The following is a 21,165-nucleotide window of genomic DNA, read 5'->3' on the forward strand; positions in this document are numbered from 1 at the left end:
TTTTTAATTTAAATAAATATGATTTTGGCTCATCAAGTTAATTGATATGTCAAATTAAGGTATTCATACAAAAATACTGTTTTGTGAGGGTATGTACGTAAATACTAATTTGGAGAGCATTCATTCAAATTCTAGTATTTAGAAGGGTATCTATGCAAAAATTCAAGGATTTTTTTTGCATGTATCCCCTTCTAAATATATGAAATTGTATGAATACCTTCAAAATTGCTATTTGCATGTATACCCTTATAAACCTTTCTTTTTGCATATTTACCAACTAAGAGTATTTTTGTTATTTCAATTTTAAACCGCTAACTTCTTAATGGCGTTAGATGGCATGGGTAGATATATATATATATATATATATATATATATATATATATATATATATATATATATATATATATATATATATATATATATATAAAAGAAAGGTATACATATAAAACAAGTGTTTGATGAGAATATACATGCAAATATCAATTTTAGAAAAGTATTCATGCAAATTTCAATATGTAGGAGGGCATGTATGCAAAAAATTCTTACTTTTATTATGTGCCTTGCATTAACTATTAAAACAGATGGCTATTAAAGTGTGACCTTTAGGAGACGGCTAGGATTTCTTTTTTGTTTAGAGCCTATCTTGAAAGATCCCCTCACTAGGTTAGATTAAGCAGACCAGATAAAAAGGGGCTTTGAATGTAGGGGCTCTTCTTATTTTACCCAAGGGATTCAATTGAGTCGTGGATCGAGTTTAGGCTTTCTTGCTTCTCCAGTGGGGACCTCTCCTTTTTTTATTTCTAAAAGTCAGGAATGAATCAATCAAGATCAACCTGTCTAATTTATTTAATAGAATAAGCCCAAATGCTAACCTAATCTTTCGATGCTTGGGTCCATCAACATGAAACCCATAGACCCACAAACAAAAATCCTTTGGTGCACACACCAGAGAATATTTTATGGGACGGGCTTCATATTTTGCCATGTTTCTTCTAACGTCCATCTTAAATAGACAATCTAAAAGTCAAATCAAGATGCGACTCCTACTACTAACGAAGTTCATTAGTCATGTAACTCTAATAATAAATAAATAAATAAATAAATAAAATTGTGCATGTGAAGAGAGACCATCCGTTCGCATTCTCTCTTCTTGACAAGCCTCTCTCCATCCATCCTCTTCATCATCCAACCATCTCTCTCCTTTATGAGGCCTTCCTTCTCCTCTTCGAGTCCCTTTCTTCTCCCTTTAATGTCTCTCTCTTTTCTAGGATCAAAGAAGGTTACGATATGTATTAGGAAGCCGACGAGTGTATATCACCTGGCCATATACTATATACCAATAATCAAACCATATTCTGAAAATTGTATGTCGATTTACCTAAAGGTATGTACTGAGATGCTAGATGCGTACTATTTTGCTAGATGTATATCATTTGGCTAGGTAGTGTGTACTAATTTATCTAAAGATAGATATTGGGGCGCTGAATGACTATTTTGCTTTGTATCACCTGACCATGTACTATATATTAGCATATACCATATTCTGAACATTGCGTATCAATTTACCTAGAAGTGTGTATTGGATTACTGCTGGGTGTGTATTAAAGAAGCTTATAATATGTATTAGAAAGTTAAAGAGTGTGTATCACCTAAAATTATGTACTGGTGAATACCATGTTTTGAAAATTATATATCGATTATTGGGATGCTGAATGACTAGTTTCCTACGTGTGTATCACATGACCATTTAATGTGTATTTGTAAACACCATCTTCTGAAAATTGCATATCGATTTATTCAGAGATGTGTATTGAGACATTGGATGACTATTTTGTTAGGTATGTATTATCTGATAATATGGTGAGCACCAGGTTCTTTAAACTATGTATCGATTTACCTATAGATGTGTATTGGGATGCTGGATGATTATTTTGCTAGGTGTGTAATATTTGGTCATATATTGTGTATTGTGTATCATCTGGCCTTCTTCTGGTTTGTTTTTTTAAGTCATAGAATTGACAAACTCCATTAGCAGGAGGAATTCGGTCCCGATATGACTTTGAGGTTTTCTCTTTAAGACGAGCGCTAAAGAAAATGTGGCAAAGAAGAAAGCACACCCCACAACTTTCCTCCTCCATTCTACTATCTAGATTTCCAAGAAAACCCTTCTCCTTCCCAAGCGAGCCGACCAAAACGAACGCTATCCAATTTTCTAGGAAAGCCCTTCTCCTTCGGCTCCTCCAAACCCTCATGAAAATTGTTCAAATCACGACCCTTTTGAAACCTCAAGGACAAAATTGATATTTTGATCCTAACATACTACCGAGGCACAGTGCTTGGAGCTAAAAAAAATTGGAGTTTGGATCCTCTATGGTGCAACTTTGACACCACAATTCTATACTATCATGAATATATAGCCGCCACATCATCCAACTCAAGGACGAACGATTCTCCTTTATTCCTGTAATGCCACAAGGCACTGTTAGCGCAATACACGGCGTGTCGCGTTGATGAAGAATAACTGACAATATCCAAAATGGATGGCATTGCGGCCATAGATATGGTGGTACATGCAAGACTCTAGTGTGCAAAAATCACGCTACAGAGAACCCTGGTTCAAAAAGCGGAGTATAGTGTTCCAAATTGGTAGGAGATGTATTCAAAAATTACATTTTTTTAAAAAAAATAGCTATTATTTCATGAATAAGAAACATAACATTCATCACTCATCAGGCTGTCACAATAACTCTACACCGCATTTCCATTAAATGTTTTCAAAAATGTCCATACGCATAAAATAAAAAATCTTACATATTTAAATAGTGATGCTGTCGACAAGTAATGCTATGGGGTATTCCATTAGCCTGGAAAAGGTTCTCTCTATCGTGTGGTAATATGGAATCTTCCAGTGCAATGGAAGCAGGCCGCAGCGCAAGCTCTTGCATCGCGTGGATATGATCGTATCTTGCATCCATCTCAACACAAATCCAAGAGCCCATGTTATGTCAGACCTTGACCTCTTCTACGTGCAAGTTGCCAAGTTAGTGACATTGATGTATACTGATGAAACCAAACAGGTTACAGTTCTTTTCTGTTGTCGATCTATCTGAAAGAACGACGCATGAACATCTAACAGAACCTATTGAGGACAATGCAGTATGGTTTGTAAGTTAGGTAATGGGAGTTTGCTGATCATAGACCCATGGCTAAGAATATGGAAATGTAATTTTAGTTCCATTAATCTTAAGAATGGAGCAGTTCTATATAGTAAAGATGGGTTTGGCGCCTGAAATTTATGTTTAAAAAGTGATAAAGGAGGTGGTCAGTCTTAAAACATCATTCATCTCTCACTCTGTTTGATCTGTTCATTTTCTTCCTGCAATCGATCAAGGACATGAAGTCAAATGAGTTCCAACTTTGAAGCTGACACAAGGCTACAGGAGCTAAGACTTTCATGATATCATTCCGTGGAGAGAAACCAGAAGCTAACTTGTTCGTTTTGTTTGAACGGATGAGAATATACTCAGTAGCAAGAAAACGGATCACCATTACAACTGATGGGTGGTACGTAGCTTATTGGAAGAATATTGCCTCGTCCTTGCGCAACAAAAAACGAGGGTTTGCTTCCATCAGTCTACCATGCGCACAGAACTACTACAAGGCATTGCCAACTACAAAGACAGCATATTAGTGGTTGCTTGATCTGACAGCAATGGCGAACTAGTTGGATGGGTGCATCTAGAAGATCAAAGGTGCGTGACATCAGTCAAGGAAAAATCAACACAAGAAGGTTGCATGGACATTGAACGTTGGAGTCCACCACATGAGAAGAACGGACAGGAGTATTAATTGTACCTCCAAAAAACTAGTAGATGGCAAGAAAACGCGTGTATGTGCATCCACACAAGTATGTATTTTGATGCATGCATTTACGCTTTGAGAAGTAATAGGATAATAAATTTCAGGTTGATTCCAAGCAAAAGATAGATATATTGTCAAAAAACATTATTTATGCCTGAATCTATGCTAAACCAAAAGGCCGCAAAGTATGTCAAAAATATCAATAAGAAAATCCAAAGAATACTATCAAGAGACAGGAACATAGAAATGTCGCAAGAATGAAATAAACCTATAGAGTTAGGCAAGTAAAGATGTCATTTAAAATGCACTTATATAAAGCTGCATGCGGATGTCGTATGGAGAATATCTTTTTCAACAGTAGGTAGAAAAGAAATAGAATTTTGCTGTAGTAAAAGAAACACAAAGCCAACTGGTCTGCAGACAAGGCCCATTTGGATCTGTCAAGAGAAGCACGGCATTGACGTCGTCAACAGGCTGAGGTAGTCAAGCCAAAGGAAAGCTTCACATAAAGAAGATGATTCTGGGTGGCCTTTTTCAGCCTCCCTTATCCTCAAAAAAAAACATAAAGAAGATGATGTGGGAAACAAAGGTAATTAATGCCTTACAGAATAGGGCATTTGCTGAGGTTAGGACTTAGGATTGTTTCTACTTTCGACCAAGACTCATGAATATAAAAGAGAGAGAGAGAGAGAGAAAGATTAGAGGAGGTAGCTAGGCCAAAGGATGGGAACAAAAGGAGCTAGACCATGGAAGGCAGGTCAATCTCCTTTCCATTTTTTTCCCATGCACTTTGCTTAGCTATGGCGACCACGCCCAACTTTGCAGCACACACAAGTGGATATGCATCACCAACGAGCTTGAGGCAAAAGGTAGCTCATTGGAACTGGGAAAGCCTTGGATAAACAGAAGCATTAATATGCCCCCCACGTAGCGACCTAGTCGGAAAGCCACAATCCACCTTCATTCCTCCCCTCCTTTTCCTTTGTAGTAGCCTTTCCAGTTTGTTAATGGAGGCTAACCACAAGGATTGGCTTTGATAAAGCCCTAATACACCATGGGGCCGATTGATCGGGCGCGGAACTAGATCAAATTAGGGGGTCCCAGAAACAAGTCACTCGTTGGACGGTGATGGAAGAGCTAAAGCTAAGAGGTAAATGAATTTAGGGGCGGAGCTCTCACCACCCAGAGATCAAGGTGAACTTTGATAAAAGTGTGTCCATAGATAGAGACGGTGGAGGTATCGGTTTTGTGATCAGGAGTCATGACTCCAGATTAATTATAATTGGGGGCACCACACCATTGATATGATAACCATAGGGACGGAGCGCGAGGCAGCTTGGAAGAGGGATTGTGGCTCCTTCTAAGCCCTGCACATATTCAGGGTGGCAGATTAGGTCACCTCCTTTACTACTCAATACTCAAAAAGATTCTATAGATATGTTATATAGCTACCCCTCCATCATTGCACCACATCCTCTCTTTCCCTAGACTCTTGTGGCATTGTTCACACTAGTGCTATGTGAGTATCCGTTATACCAGAAAAAGAAAAACGCGAATTTAGCCTACTCGCTTTCTCTAGTCTAAGTCGGTCTCCCCCCTTGGCGCCATATCAACTACTTAAACGAATCAAGAAAGCAAGAGAGTGGGGAAGGAAGAGGAAAAAGAAAAAGCTAAACCTCCACCCTTCGCACTATAAATCCCCTCTCTCTCTGAACAAAATGAGCGTCATCGAACAGAGATTCTTGAGAGAGAGGAGGAGGAAGGGAAAAATGGCAGCAATCTTTTCTTTCCCCTGTTTCTTTCTGCTAGTAATTGGCATGGCCTTCAAGGGCAATGGCGTCGGAGTGAACTGGGGGAAGATGGCGACTCACCAGCTCCCATCGGACATGGTGGTCAAGATGCTACTGGACAACGGGTTCGACAAGGTGAAGCTGTTCGACGCTGATGCCGACTCGCTCACGGCCCTCGCGGGGACCGACATCGAGGTGATGGTCGCGATACCAAATTACATGCTTGAGGGCCTGAGCAGCAATCCACAGGCCGCTGTAGATTGGGTGGATGAGAACGTGACCTCGTGGAATTACACAGGCGGCGTAAACATCAGGTCGATAGTCCCGTCCCCGATTCTTCTGCTATCTATATCTCGTTCTCCTTCTTCCTCATTGCAAGACGGGTTCTTTGGATTCTTTTGTTCTTCCGTGTTCCTCTTTTTAACTGAATCGATATCATCAGGGGTAGTCTAAATTGGATTCTTTCTTGAATATTTATTCTCCAATGAGATGAGTCTGCTCTCCCTTGTTTAAATTCAGATTTCGATCCTTAATGAGTTCTAGTTTGATGTCCATTTCTCGCTGTTTGGAGTTAAATCTTGAAAAAAGGGTTCCTTTCGCTCTGTTCCTATTTCTGTTTAGCAATTTTCAGCTGAGGATGCTCTTCTTTCGACATATTTGAAATGCTCGAGCTTTTGGTTTCGTCCATGGCCTTACTGGGTCTTTTACGTTTCCCCCTTTTCTCGACTGGGATTCTCTACTGCTCCATCTGATGCAGTCTTTCTCTGTTGTTGTTTGCTGGAGCGGTCTAAATTTCTGCGAGAAAACTTTATGCTTTATGTACGATGATATTACGCGGTGTTTCATCAAATCTTCAGACAGTCTTACTTGAAAAGGTGTTTACCAAGGTGCTACTTTCCAATATCTAATTTTCCCGGGTCAATCCCTTGAGAGCGTTGTGAGCTTAGTTCAGTATTATAATATCTGTTTCCTTCACTGGGTTATCAAGAGGAAGTAGTAATTGTATCTGATCGAGGACTTGCAGTTGGTCAGCCAACAGCTACCAAACATGGAGACCAATCTATGCATGCCAAATTTAATTCTATGGGATTTGAAGCTAACGCAATCTAAAATTTAAACGTTGCAGATATGTAGCGGTAGGCAACGAGCCCTTCCTCCAGACATACAAAGGCATCTATGATGAGCTCACTTTGCCAGCCCTGGTGAACATTCAGAAAGCCCTCGATGATGCTGGAGTGGGAGGTCGTATCAAAGCCACCGTCCCCTTCAATGCAGATATATACGACTCTCCAGGATCGGCCCCCATCCCCTCCGCAGGTGACTTCCGTTCGGACATCCGAGACCTCGCAATCCAAATCATACAATTCCTCTCGGAAAATGATGCTCCCTTTGTTGTCAACATATACCCATTCCTCAGCGTCGTCGGCGACCAGCACTTCCCCATGGACTTCGCTTTCTTTGAAGGCACCAACAGGAGCATCAAGGATGGCGATGCGGTATACACCAATGTGTTCGATGCCAACTTCGACACCCTGGTCTGGTCCCTGAAGAAAGCTGGCTACCCCGACATGCCCATCATAGTGGGTGAAGTGGGTTGGCCGACTGATGGAGATAGGAATGCGAATATAGAAATGGCAGAAGACTTCAACCAAGGATTGCTTCGGCATCTGATGAGCAGCAAGGGGACACCAGCAAGAAAGGGAAGCATCGATGTGTACTTATTTAGTCTTATTGATGAAGATGCCAAGAGCATAGCTCCGGGTAACTTCGAGCGGCACTGGGGGATCTTCGAGTATGACGGGAAGCCAAAGTATGGATTGAACTTATCAGGTCATGAAGAAGATATGAATCTGGTAAGTGCTCATGGGGTGAAGTACTTGGAAAGAAGATGGTGCATTATTGATCCAGATGCTACTGACCTCGCCAGCTTGCCAAGAAGCATGGATTTTGCCTGTACTTTCTCAGATTGCACTTCCCTCAGCTATGGGTCAAGCTGCAACCATTTGGATCTCCGTGGGAATGCATCCTATGCTTTTAACATGTACTACCAGGTGAGGAACCAGAAGGCTGGTGACTGTGATTTCTCTGACCTGGCAATGATAACTGATCGGGATCCAAGCGACGAGAAGTGCCGGTTCCCGGTGATGATTGCTTATGGTTCAGTGGCAGCACCAGAAATAAGAGTGCTGGATCTGTTAGCAGCTATTCTAGGAGGGATTTCGACATTTCTTTTCTTATAAGAGGGAGGTGATGGGCTTAAAGCAAATGCTTAGTTTGAATTTGCTGCTGCTTTTACAGTTCTCATCGATCAGATGTAATTCTTAGTATACATGAGTAGAAAATCATGTCAGGATTACCTCGAGTACCAAAGAAAGCAGATGCAGATGCAGAGAAAATCTGTGTCTGGAACTTTATATTCTTGCATAGAGCTCTGTTATCCTTGAAAAGTAATTTCTCAGACTCGTCATCTTAAAACAGAAAAGCAATTTGGTCTATAGGAAAATGATCGGCCTTGTCAACTTGTTCATCAAGAAGACTGCACCTACATTTGAGACCATTTGAGACTTTAGTAGCTTTTAGGCAGACGGAAACATATATTTAGCTGCTTAATTTTGATGCTGTCTTGAAAGATGATGATGCTAGTTACATAGTCAAACTGCTTCCTCCAGAGCTCAAGAAATTCTCCAGAATGTTTTCAGTCATTTCCAGGAGTCAGTTTCAAGTACAATGTGGAGAAGAAAAGCCTCAGGTTTTAAATGTATCATTGGCTTAATTGTTATGGTATGGCAAAACCTAGTAAGAAACTGGAACTAGTTAAATCCCAACTAGCTGATCACTATTCCAGTTGATAGCGTAATTCAGAGCCATAAGATGTCGAAAATTGTATTGGAAGACAAAAGTCCCAGCTAGCCTTGTTGTACAACAGTAGGAACCTTGCAGCCTCAAACTCTCCATGTTATTCTGAATTCGGCATCAATGAGTTTCGGAGTTGCAATATTAATTTTGAGAAGGACCAACTGACCGAGTCCCTTAACCGAAGTTTTTGGAAGGTCTTCCATAAATTGGATTCCTTTGGCCTCGCTATCTTGGAGACTTACCATTTAAACAATAATTCTCTGAGACTTGCTCAAGCTACTAGTAGACTAGAAAAAAAAACTTCTTGGGATGGACCCGTCTTCCAGCAAAGATGACCAAATTATCCAGTCCCAAACAAATTTAGGTTTTTATCAGGGTGAATTATACCGCAAAACAATCATTTTGAGATTACGTTGCTTAGATTACCAAAGAATGATGCTGTGATAAACATTATGAAGACATTCTCACTCATTAACCTTTATCTACAATGGAGAAACTTTGGAAATCACAAAAGGTTAAACAGATAAAAGAAAAGGATTGTTGAATCTTTTGGACAACTTATAAATTTGGTCTAGTAAATTCACAGGCGACCAAAAATGTGATAACAATATCCTGAAGTGCCCAACATAGATTACATAAGCAAGGTCCATACATCCTTATGCTGCTATCTAAAGACAATCTATGGATCTTATTTTGGCATTTCTCCTTGTCAGTCTTGCAGCATATGACATTCAATCAACTTACTGAAAATTTTCATGCTGCTTCTCCTCGTGTAGAAAACCTGCTAAGAGACACCTACTTTAAACTACAATTTTATTGGAGAAAGCTTCTGATCAATTTCACTGAGCTATGAAACTGATATTTTGAGTCGCACCTCCAACTTCAATTTATATGACATCCAATCAGAGACAAGCTTAAAGCTAACTAATTTTTGATGGAAAGTTGGTATTTTGAGATCCATCTTCAACATTTAGTATCTGAACATCATCATCCAGAGATATTGGCTGCTCATCTGGAAACAGGTTCTCCAAGTTTTGAGACTCAGTGAGGTTTGCATTTGCTTTGAGTTGCTGCTCAAACATTTGCCGAAGCTTTCGGCCCTGTGCTTCGATTCGCAATTGCAAATTTCGTTGAATCTGGTAAAAGAACCGTAAGACAAAAAACAGTCATGTTGTCATCTAAACAAAATCGTAAACCAAAGAAAATAAAAGAGGCCCTGCTATATTGCTGAAAATTAGTGTACCTCCAGCTGCTCATGAAGACGCCTTTGGACATCAAGTTGAAGCTGCAGTGCTTCTGTGATCTGCATTCCACTGCAAAAGTATGGAAACATCAAATTACCTAAAGTAGTTGGAGCCAAATGAAAGGTCATATATTTGATGAAAATGATACATTTCAGAATATGAAAACAAAATGTTGTTTTGATTATCTAACAAATTTTTAAGGAATAATGTCAGCAGAAGGTACGTTTTTGGATCAAGCTGTCGCATGTCATTTACAGAGGCTCTTTTCTCAAATTTGCCTGCAAATATTAGGAAATATAGTCAAAATATGACGGGAAATTATTTACTAAAACTATTAAAGGAAAAAGGATGAATTTGTTATGGTTGTACACACACTAACGATATGCCAAAGTACATGAAAAAGCTTCTTTTTAAAAATCAAATGTTCTGTCCAATTGGAGAAACAAGGAAAATGAATATCTAGATAAGTGTTGGATCTTTTTTGATGAATGTGTACTATTGAAAGTGCATAAGAGTGATTAATATTTTTCGAACATACAAAACCCAAGGCAGTGCTGATACAGGAGAGTTCCAGAAACTGATAAAATGTGATGTTCATATTGGACTAGATTTACTAAATACACCATGAAAATTTACTGATTAAATATTCACTATCTTTGCTTTTCCCAAACATTTAATTTTTAGAATATACTCACAGACTGTCTGCAATCTGCCAAATTTGTAATTATAGAATCTTAAGATTTTCCTTTACACATCATCAAGGAACGAACATGAGCAATACCTGCTTCATTCAACTCTATTTGACTTGGACCTTGTTTGAAGTGAACAGGATTAGCAATATGTTAACAGTTTAAATTAATGGTAAAGATGCAATACCTATTGGTCTTGACAGGAAAAATGAAAGTGTGAGTCATATGGATGGGCTAGCCTTTGTTTTCTTCAGGCATAGATAGACTGCTAGTGTCAACATATATTTTTGGCCGATTCTTTTGGGATCATTTCCTTCTAGAATTAATTATTAGCAAGTGCAAAACAACAGACTTAATGCAAGAAGAATAAAACAGGCTTCCTATGGAGACATATGCGAAGATTCCTTTATGAATCGCTGGAAAAGCTTCAATCTGGCTGATGCTCAAGTCAGTCAATGAGGTAATCAAAAAAATATAGGACGAAAAAGGAACACAAGTCAAAAGATGACTAGCTTATGACAGGTAGTTTTCTGAGGCTGTTTACAGAACTCTTAGAAAATCTCATATTCTTAGCAATGAACATCAAAAAGTTGTCAAAACAAATGGTTATAAGAGCATGGTCTTATTGTCATGCACATGTAAGCACCTCAATGAAGGAAAAAAGGACAAACAAACACCTACAACTCCTAAATTGGTTTCTACATTTTCTTTTCTTCGTTTTCGATCCATTTAAGTTTTTTTTAAAAACCTACAACTCAACATGTTTGTGTTGAGTTGAACACTTTACATGATCACAGTAAAATTGGAGTTTCTAAACATTACAGGGAAGTTGATGCCGTATTTTTTGCCACATGCAAGATGTTCAGTATTTGGCCCTGGTTATTTCAAAAGCAAAGCCAAACTATACCACCATATATCCTTGACTTGTAGAAAGTTCAAGCAGGAAGGACAAGCAATTCCTCAACCAACTTAATCATACAATGATCCTCTGACATCTTTAGAAGAAAGATAGCAGAGAAATAGTTGTAGGTGAGGGGTTTATTAGCCATAAGAAGATGGAATTCAATGTTTACCTACGACCTAAAGAGTTTAAGCGAATTCATGCAAGGACACAATGCTGTTCTGCATATCAATTTCCATAAATAAACGTGAACTGGAGATTCATTTGTGGGATGCCGAGGACTTCATAACTCAATTACATTATAAATCCCTGCAATATTTTTTTAAAATCTCATACAACGTTGACAAAGCCTATTCCTATGCTGTTTCTATGATTTATACTCTTTTTGACTTTGCATACGATTTATGAAAGGCTTTAACACGCTTGCCTCACTTAACCAGAAGGTTTTTCAATGAATATGAAGCTAGTGCCAAGGAAGCAGGATAAATTTACCTTCGGAAGACTCCGGCATGTACTTGGCAATCCTGTATTTCTGCACATAAACATAATTTAGAATGCCTAGTTTTCAATTTTAAACTATATAAAAGTCATCTGTATCTAACAGAATTACCTGTAAGTGGCTCTTGATATGATATATGGTTAATCCATCCAAATTCATCAGCTTCAGAATTCCCTTAGGAGTTGCCTCTGCATACAGTAAGCCAGTGCATGTCAGAATCCATTTCGACTTTTGATGTGTGAGAAGGACTCAACTGCATTTCTCTTCTGCGACATACGATACTTCGACTACTTACTCTCTGCACCTCCAAGGCGATTAATGCATTCGACAAACCGCTCATGGAGATCTTGAGTCCACCTAATCCGTGTTTTATTTGGCACAGATGTTCCAGATGAAACACCAGTAGGAGTAGCAGGGCGACCCACCGAAGTTTTCACTAGTTGTTTCTCGGTTGGAGGCTGAAAACTTGGTTTTGCTGCTGAAGCATTCGATAGATTATATCCAACCTTGACAAAAGAACAAACCATCAAACAGTTGAAGAACTTACTCTAGAAAACGATCTAACAATTTAACAAGCACAAAGAAGCAAGAATCTCTAAATGTTGTAACAGCCTTTATCTATCAGATAAATACTTACACAAGGTCTACCAAAAATAAAAAAACTTACGCAAGGATCATGAATCCCTTGAGGTGAATATAAGTGCCTGGAGTCCAAAGTGGAATACCCATCGCTTTGCTGGCTTTGCAGCAATGATCGAAGCTCAATCTCCTGATGATCTCTACATGGGAATCTGTTTGTATTATCAGAAAATCTAGAAGTTCCACTTTCTTGCAGAGGAAATTTCGTGATCGATTCTAATGCATCCCCAGTCTGGCAACCGAAATCACTTTGCTTCACTGTATTAACACACATATATGACTCTGAAGGCCTATTGTGTGAAGCTTCCAAGTGAATCCCTGGCGATTTAGACAGCAATGGAGGGGTGCCAAATTGGTACTCCAATGGAGGAAAACCCATTAAACGTTCAGCAGCATAGAAGTCAGAAGGTGTTGATCCAACACAAATAGGAGCAGTAATAGAACGATTAGGAGCCATGAAGTCTGGCTGCGGCGAGCCTTTCTCGGAGGAGAGGGACGAATCAGAGGAGTTGGCAGCGTATTGTCGAGGGCTACAATCCAGTGATGTGGTCTGGAAAGGAAACCCTGTATTCCATGCCTGCTGAGAAGTGAAATTTCCACAAGAAGGGTTTAGGAGTTCAAATGAAGAGCTGTTTAATGAATCATCGTTGCGATCATGGAAGTTGATCCTCCGGGTGTTCATTTAAGGACAATCTTAAAAAACTTTCAGAACTCACAGATCTTGTAAGCAACAACTACTTCTCACAACTTCAGAAGAACAAGCACAAACGCAACTACAATTTACTCAGCAAATTTAAAGCAGAAGCCAGACGAAGCATGCATGCACCAAAAAAAGGGAAGCAAGCAGCCGACGCTGCCAAAATTCAGAGGTTCCATTTGGAGAGCTAGTGTGCCTCATATTCCACGAGACTTCATGCACAAGAGAAGAATAATTCTCAAAATCTTGAGTCCACTTTATTTATTCCTACGATGGATAGATATGATGAATGATTTAATTGAAACAACAAGATAACACGTAACTGAGAAATTTACAAAAAAAAAAAAAAAAAAAAAAAAGACAATGAAACATTAGCACAAAACAAGAGCGGTGGATCGGAGATAATCAAAACTCACCAATTGACTTACAACCCAGATAACGAGCTAACAGAAGAAGATATTGAGAGACACTGAATTAAAAGAACAAGTTACAGAATAATGGAAGCCTTTTCTTATCTGAAGATGGGATCGCAACCAGGCTTAATAAATACAACTCAGAAAAGAACAAGATAGCTTCTTGCAGCTGTCCCTTACATCAATGAGCTTCTTCCAGTCATCTATAGCCGCAAAAGTCCAAATTTGCCCCAAGAAGTTGAAGTTAACGAAATCGGCCTTTCTTCAAACACTAGAACCAAGTAACAAAAACCAAAAATATCACAACATGCATGTGGAGCCAAAAACCAGGCATAAAGAAGCTGCTTTGTGTGTATCAGCCAGTCGAGGCGATACCCTGGCAGAAAGACCGTCTCTTTTAACTCTTTTACATGATACTGATATGTAAATGCCTTTCCAAAACGAACAGATAAGGGACACCAAGGCACCTCAAACATAAAAATACCTTTCCTTTAATAAAAAAGAAAAGAACTTTATATGACCACAAACATACTAAAAAAACAACGACAACAGCCCAAAAATTTAATTTTGAAAGTCGGGGTTTTTTTTGGTTCCCATATTGGAAAGTTGGTGCTTCTTTTTTTTTTTTGATGAGAAATAAGCTAAACGGGTATTGGAAAGTTGATGCTAATCAACTTTTTGGGGAAAAAAGAAACAAAAAGAGTAGGAAACTGGAAAAAGAAAAGAAACGTTCGCTCCTCCCATTTTCTGGTAGGATGTTTGGAATTTGAATTCGGGCGCTTTGGAATCTCCAAGCCACCGGCCGCTGTCCTAGAGTATCAGCAGCGCCGCCCAGGCCCCACCGGCCACCGGGCTCTGCCGAGCTTAGGATGTCCTGCGGAGGAATATAAGAATTTCGTGTTCCATTACCCGTTTTAGGGCGGAGGGCGGTTTCCCCTTCTAGGTAGGGATGGCAAAATATGATCCGACCCGCCAATCCGATCCGTGTTCGACCTGCCATAAACAGCTTTGGGTTTGGTCTAAACAGATTCGAGTCGTAAACAGATTGACCCATTTAACCTGTTTATTAATTGGATCGGATACGGGTTTTAGATGTCTGATCCGTTTAAATCATTTAATCTGTTTAACTGTTGGGCAGGTTAAACAGGTCTAAACAAGTTAAACGGGTTAAATAGGTCGAAACAAGTTAAACGGGTCTAAACAGGTCGGGTTGGACAGGTTAAATAGGTTGGGTTGGGCAGATTAAACAGGTCTAAATAGGTTAAACGGATCGGGTTGGGCAAACAAGCTTAACAAATCAGATCGGGTTGGGCAAACAGGTTATCTGTTTATTAAACAGGTTAAATGGATCAGGTCGAATTACCTGTTTATTAAACATGACAAGTTCAGGTTGTAATTTCTGACATGTTTAATAAACAGATCAGGTTCAGATTTATGATTTTCTGACCTGACCTGCATGTGATCCGACCCGATCTGATTGCCATCCCTACTTCTAGATCCTCTTACATGTGGGGTCCACGTTGAATAGCTGCTTGCTGCCAAATATTGCACAGATACCGAGACACGTTCATTTCCTCTGGATAAGATTGTAGGGCCCACCACAATTATTTGTACTGCGGGGATCAAGGTAGTACAAATGCAAGCGTGGAGAGATTGTGCTCCAAGGGTAGACGCGGTTCACGTAATGCCGGGACCTGTTGCTGATAATTATTCTCTAGAGATGGAGAAGGAATAACGAATAAAACGTGAGGGATCAATACTTAGTTCATGATATATATATTTGCATCACCTTTGGGTTGAGCATAAGACTGTTAGAGGGTAGAAGGAGTCGATATTTAGATTTAATTCAGACAGAGTCGAGCTATTTTGAGCTATGTAGAATCGGTTAATTGGAAATAATTTTATCTGAACTGCGTAGAATTGATAAAGTAAAAATAATTAACCCTCCTTTCTTTGCAAATCTTAATCTCTCTCAATTTTTCATCTTCAAAATTTTAGACCTCTTGTTTGCTACAATGTTGCTGCCATCGATCATCGGCTTATTGCTGCCAAATACCCTCAATGATCGGTTCTTTCAATTTTGAAATTAAACCACGCAATAGCACGTATCCTGTAGGATAGTGATTTCGGGTGTCGGTCCACAGGGATTGGAGACAAGTTATTTTTCATAATTAAATAATTACTTCAAAGGGGATAAGCTAGAGTAAATGATAAAAACTAAGAATTAATATGGGTGTAGTAGTATGAATTATCTATGGAGAGAGATGTTTAGGGCTAGATTCCACCGATAGATTTATATCCGTGACGCTTTCAATGATTGAGTTGTATGTAAGACTTGACTGCTTCCGACTACAAGCCAAAGCAATCACAAAAGAAAATTATAACTAATTTCCAGCATGAATCATCTAAGTCTAGCACAAACCATCTACTCTAACGATAAGCATGACCTGTCTAACCTAGCATGATGCATCTGATCATTAAGTCATTAAACATGAAATCGATGTCACATGAATATCTCCTCCAAACCACAGGTGTTGGATTCGATGAAATAGATCAATCTATGTAAAATATTTTATGCAAGATAAATGATTCACATAAATTGGATAAATCGTAAGATCAATTGATAAATTCTTCATCATGCAACCATCTTACAATACAAACTCAAATCAATAAAAATGAAACGAATACTCCTCTATTGCTTCATCAAACCCCTAAACCGAGGCTCAGCTGCTCATGGTGCTTGTCATCTCCATTGGTTGGCTGAAGAACTCCTTTGCCATCCGCCTCAAACCCTCTCTATTTTTTATTCTCTTTTTTTTTTGTTTTCTTTTTCTCTTCAAAACAGAGCAAGCTCTGTTTTTTTTTGGAACCGTGCCCCCCCCCCCCCCCCTTCCTTCACCGTCCTCTCCCACTTCTCTTATATAGGTCTCTCCTCTCTTGGTGAAGCCAGCCATGAATCCAAAGGGAGCGGACGCATGATCCTTGGGCGGAATGCACATCATCGGCTGGATCTCGGCAGCCGGTCGCGGAAGAGTGGTCCGTGGAAGATGAATACGGATGGGAGAAAGGTTGAATGCATATCCCGATTTGGATGCGTGATCCTTGGCTTGATGCGGGAGGGCTGAATCACAGGATGCTGGAATTTCCTTCACAGATGCAGGGGATACGCTGGGAGGAGCCAATCGGAGGATTGATGAGAATCCGAAAGGGGAAGAGGCGGAATGCCATTCTTGTGATTCGGCAGCTGATGGCTGGGTGGACGATGATCGCGGAGGAGATTGGTCTTCCACTCGGTCGCTGGCTGGAATGGGCCGATCGAAGGACGTGAATCTCGGCTGCTGGGCGCTTGGAACGGCTCATTGGTTGCAGCCGGCTGGGATCCTGTTGTTTTGAAGCGAGGGCGGAGGATCGGGCTGATTCGGAGGAAGAACGTGGCTGGGCGGTGATCGCGGACGGACGCATGGACGCCGGCTGCACCGCGTGGAGGATCTTTCGGGCGACGCCATCTCATGGCCGGAATGGGAGAATCGACGGAAATCTCGACCGCGATGCACTGCGGAGAGGAGGAAAGAAGATGAACAGTGGATTCATTTTTTTTTTAACACTGTTCATATGAACAGTGTTTTCACGGGACACTGTTCATATGAACAGTGAATCCGTGATGCACTGTTTATTTTATTATATTCATTATTTTCTTTTTTTTAAATTTATAAATTTTATATGAAGGCATGTAAGGAATTGGTTGGGAATTACTTTGGGTTTGAGGTGGGTCATGATCGTTGATTTGGCTTGAACTTGTTCTTAAGCCCAATGTCATTTAATTCTTACTAAACCACTTCAGATTGGACTCAACCAGATCAGACTGTGACTTAATAAAAGGGTTAATCAAATATTTTCCTATACAATTATAACTTTCAATCAAATCAGGACCAAAGCCCATTTAGTTATAACCTTAGTCGGGTCAACACAATCTCCTTATATATTTTTTTTTTGTAGTTTTCATGAAAGATTACAACCAAGAGAGAGACAAGTTCAGAATCTAGTTTAAGAGAATAATTACCATATTTTAAACTTACTTCAATGTTTGTTCAATTTCATGGTAAAATATGTATTTATCAGTTTAAAAATATTGATAAGTGCTATGGAAAGGTAACTAAATTATAAATTATTAAGCACTTATCACACCCCCAAACCTATATTTTGCTAGTCCTCGAGCAAAATAAAATTAGAAAAGAAAAACTCTAACTCACTTTCGCAGGCATCGCGATTGCATTTACCATATGCAACAAGGCTTTAAACCCCTAGGTTACCCTAGTGGACGAGTTATAGTCTCGTGAGGATTTCCAGTGAAGATACCCACAAACTTCTAAAATTTTATTATTATTATTATTATTATTATTATTATTATTTTTATTTTTTATTTTTTTTATGGTTATTATTATTTTTATTTTTATTTTTTATTATATATATATATTTAGATCGATTGATCTATGAAGTGAAAATCAAATTCCAAATGCATACTAGTAAAGAATTTCAAAAACTCTCTTTTTTTTATTAAAATCTAATTTAAGATACATAAATGATGAAAATTTCAAAGCACACACGGTTTTATTTACTAAATCAGCCCAAATCCAAGGTCAAGATGCAATTCAAGTTGGAGTCATTAAGTTTCCATTTAGGGAGTTGTAAGACTTATTTATACTGGAGTGCTCGGTGAAATCTGGACCGTAGACAAGCTAAGGGTTCGGATCAACAAAATATTGCAAAGACTAGTAGTTTCCAAGGATTGGTCGAAAGGACCTGCTCACTGATTCAAAATCATCTTATCTGCAGGATTTCGAGAGTTGTGGATATTTACTTTAGTACCTCACGGGCTTTATCTGTAATATTCCAGTTTACTCGAATTTTTACAACGACGGCTTTCACACTATTGTTTTTTCGGTCAATACAACATTTTTTTTCTTTTTTTTTTCTTTTTTTTAAGAAAGATATATAAATTGTGCACTTTTACTCTTGTGGTGATTTCTCCGTGTAACGAGCAATCAGTCGACAACTCTCACACCAGTTAGCATAAGGTGTCGGGCATCAAGACTCCCCTACGGACTTATGCTCGGAGTTCTCATTACAAGCCCATTTGACCTTTGACAATAGGTAGCCCTTTTCGATGTTCCTGACTAAATCCATTTTTATTGTTTTTTTTTTTTTTGGATTAGATAAGTATGATTCATCAGGGTCCAAGGTTGCTACCATACTCTCAACATAATGTCGAGCCTAGACCTTAGAAGAGTCGGCCAGTGTGTAGTGAAATTCCAAAGTGTTAATTAGCTTACAACTCCCTAAGAGAGACTTAATAAAAAGAACTTAAATTTGTATTACTTCCCACTAGTCATTGGGCTTTTTAGATTTTATATACCTTGTGTGTTTATCATTCTCGCATAAATGTATATAAATTAGATTTTTTTTTAACAAAAACTTTTTTTTAATAACTTTTTTTATTATTTTATAAAAAATGAAAATAAACACATTTTTTTAAAAAAATATTTTTATTATTTTTTTCTTTTTTAAAAAATGATTTTTTTATTATTATTTTTATTATTTATTTTTTTATTTTTTTTATTTTTTTATTTTTTATTTTTTATTTTTTATTTTTATTTTTATTTTTATTTTTTTATTTTTATTTTTTTTTTGGGATGAAAATCAAGATGAATACCCCCAAATCTAAACCTAACATTGTCCTCAATGTTAAGAAATAATCTAAGAGAATTGGGGCCTCCCAACAAGTGCTAAGTTTATTGTCTTCAGCCAGACACAGTGAGGTAGTTTTTGCATCTCCTTTTATGGGTTCATCTATTTTGTCTATCATAAAACACTCAACTTTCCTCGCGGGTTGGTCGTCTGCATTGAACATATTTAATTTTACCTTCATATTCCCAAATGATATATTCATTACCCCTGTTCTACAATTGATGCATGCATTGGCTGTTGCTAAAAAGGGGCGCCCAAGGATCACGGGGATTTGTTTCTTAGGATTAGGCTCATGTTCCATATCAAGGACGATGAAATCTACTGGAAAATAGAATTTGTCTACCTTGACAAGAACATTTTCAATTATCCCACGTGGTGTTTTTATAGATCGATCAGCCAATTGAAGGGATACCGAGGTTGGTTTTAACTCACCTAACCCAAGTTTCTCATAAACTGAATAAGGTAAAAGGTTGACACTTGCCCCTAGATCTAAGAGTGCTCGATCAATGAAATTATTTTCTAAGACACAGGAGATCGTGGGAGTACCAGGATCTTTGAATTTTGGAGGGGTGTTGTGTTGGAGAATAGAACTCACTTGCTCAGTTAGGAAGACCTTTTTAGGCACATGTGTCCTAGATTTTCGCTTTTGTGTACAAAGGTCTTTGAGAAATTTGGCATAGGAGGGAACTTGTCTGATGGCATCAAGGAGTGGGAGGTTGATTTTAACTTGTTTGAAGACCTCTATCATCTCTTCTAATGAAGTTCCCTTTTTGCCAAATGGAGAGGGTGAAGTAAGAGCTTCAGGAAATGGGGCCTTTGGGATGTGAGTTTTGGCAGAAGATGGACTAGCTGAAGAAGAAGAAGAAGGTTTTAGAGTTTCATTTGACACATGTCTATCCTCTTCTTCATCTTCCTTATTGTTATCTTTCCCAATCTTATTGTCTACTACACGTCCACTCCTTAGGATAGTCAAAGCATTGGCTTGTTCATGATGAATTGCATTTAATTGATTTTCTTGAGCCATATATTGTCCCCTAGGATTACTTAGTGGTTGGCTTGGAAGCTTTCCTTCCTTTCGCTTGTTCAGTGCATTAGCTAGTTGCCCCATTTGGGATTCTAGCTTGGCGATGGATTGCGTGTGAGAGTGCACCAATTGTGTAATGGTTTCCAAACCTTGAAGGGCGTTCAACACTTTCTCTCTGTGTTTCTTTGGGGTGGAGGAGGAGTGTGTTGAAATTGAATCGAGGGACGGTAGGGATGAATATTTTGTGGGGTTTGAAAATTCTGAGGATTTTGAAAATTTTGGGAATAGGGTTGGGCTGTGTTCGAAGCTTGCTGCTTCCAAGCAAAGTTTGGATGATTTCGCCATCCCGGGTTATATGTATTGGAAAATGGGTCATTACCCGATCTAGGCTGTGTTTGAGCAGCATTGATGTGTTCTTGCACGAGTTTGGGGAATTGGGGCGCTGAAGGGCACTCATGAATAGGGTGGGATGGGCTAGAACAAATAGTACACACTTGTGCTTGGGAAGAGTTCATGTAATGCCCACCTATCATCAGTTGGTCAATCTTATGAGACAATGCATCTACCTTGCTAGACAGGTCCATAGAATGACTTATTTCACAAATGGTCCCTTTTCTTTGAGAACTCGGGGGTGATTGACGAGAACATGAAGCATGGTGGAGGGAGTTTTCATTTAGATTTTCAAATAATTTCCATGCTTCATGCTCATTTTGAAGCATGAATGTCCCCCCACATGCGGCATCAATCATCTGACGGTTTCGTTCAGTCAATCCGTCATAGAAGCATTGCACTAGCTGCCACTTAGGT

At 38.9% G+C, this 21,165-nt stretch overlaps 2 protein-coding genes across 3 annotated transcripts; one reads left to right on the forward strand and one right to left on the reverse strand.

Annotated features, from left to right (window-relative positions):
- Nucleotides 1–5,678: 5,678 nt before the first annotated feature.
- On the forward strand, nt 5,679–8,150 carry LOC103705439 (glucan endo-1,3-beta-glucosidase 8). Its single transcript, XM_008789147.4, has 2 exons — nt 5,679–5,965; nt 6,778–8,150. Exons 1-2 carry the CDS (start codon nt 5,679–5,681, stop codon nt 7,889–7,891), a joined length of 1,401 nt encoding a protein of 466 aa, XP_008787369.4. The 3' UTR covers nt 7,892–8,150.
- Nucleotides 8,151–8,980: 830 nt separating this feature from the next.
- Nucleotides 8,981–14,356, reverse strand: LOC103705440 (myb family transcription factor PHL5-like). Of its 2 annotated transcripts, XM_026803985.2 has the most exons (9): nt 13,593–14,356; nt 12,508–13,443; nt 12,136–12,346; nt 11,952–12,028; nt 11,834–11,873; nt 9,975–10,029; nt 9,751–9,820; nt 9,382–9,643; nt 8,981–9,288 (listed from the first exon to the last, which is right to left on the reverse strand). In XM_026803985.2, the coding sequence occupies exons 2-8, from the start codon at nt 13,159–13,161 to the stop codon at nt 9,428–9,430; spliced, it is 1,323 nt and encodes a 440-aa protein (XP_026659786.2). In that variant the 5' UTR covers nt 13,162–13,443; nt 13,593–14,356; the 3' UTR covers nt 8,981–9,288; nt 9,382–9,427. The 2 variants fall into 2 exon arrangements, with proteins under 2 accessions (XP_026659786.2, XP_038983904.1); XM_039127976.1 differs by having other exon boundaries at nt 8,982–9,643.
- Between the last annotated feature and the right edge of the window lie 6,809 nt (nt 14,357–21,165).

Source organism: Phoenix dactylifera, chromosome 1 (genome assembly GCF_009389715.1).
Source record: "Phoenix dactylifera cultivar Barhee BC4 chromosome 1, palm_55x_up_171113_PBpolish2nd_filt_p, whole genome shotgun sequence".
In the NCBI taxonomy this organism is placed as follows: domain Eukaryota; kingdom Viridiplantae; phylum Streptophyta; class Magnoliopsida; order Arecales; family Arecaceae; genus Phoenix; species Phoenix dactylifera.

Bases quoted from the DNA above. Each gene is read 5' to 3' on its own strand.
- LOC103705440 (XM_026803985.2), bottom strand. From the start codon at position 13,161: ATGAACACCCGGAGGATCAACTTCCATGATCGCAACGATGATTCATTA. The intron at 11,874-11,951 runs GTAATTCTGTTA...GTTTATGTGCAG, and splicing joins ATATCAAGAGCCACTTACAG to AAATACAGGATTGCCAAGTA. The intron at 9,821-9,974 runs GTACCTTCTGCT...ATACTTTTGCAG, and splicing joins CGACAGCTTGATCCAAAAAC to TGGAATGCAGATCACAGAAG.
- LOC103705439 (XM_008789147.4), top strand. From the start codon at position 5,679: ATGGCCTTCAAGGGCAATGGCGTCGGAGTGAACTGGGGGAAGATGGCG. The intron at 5,966-6,777 runs GTCGATAGTCCC...TAAACGTTGCAG, and splicing joins ACAGGCGGCGTAAACATCAG to ATATGTAGCGGTAGGCAACG.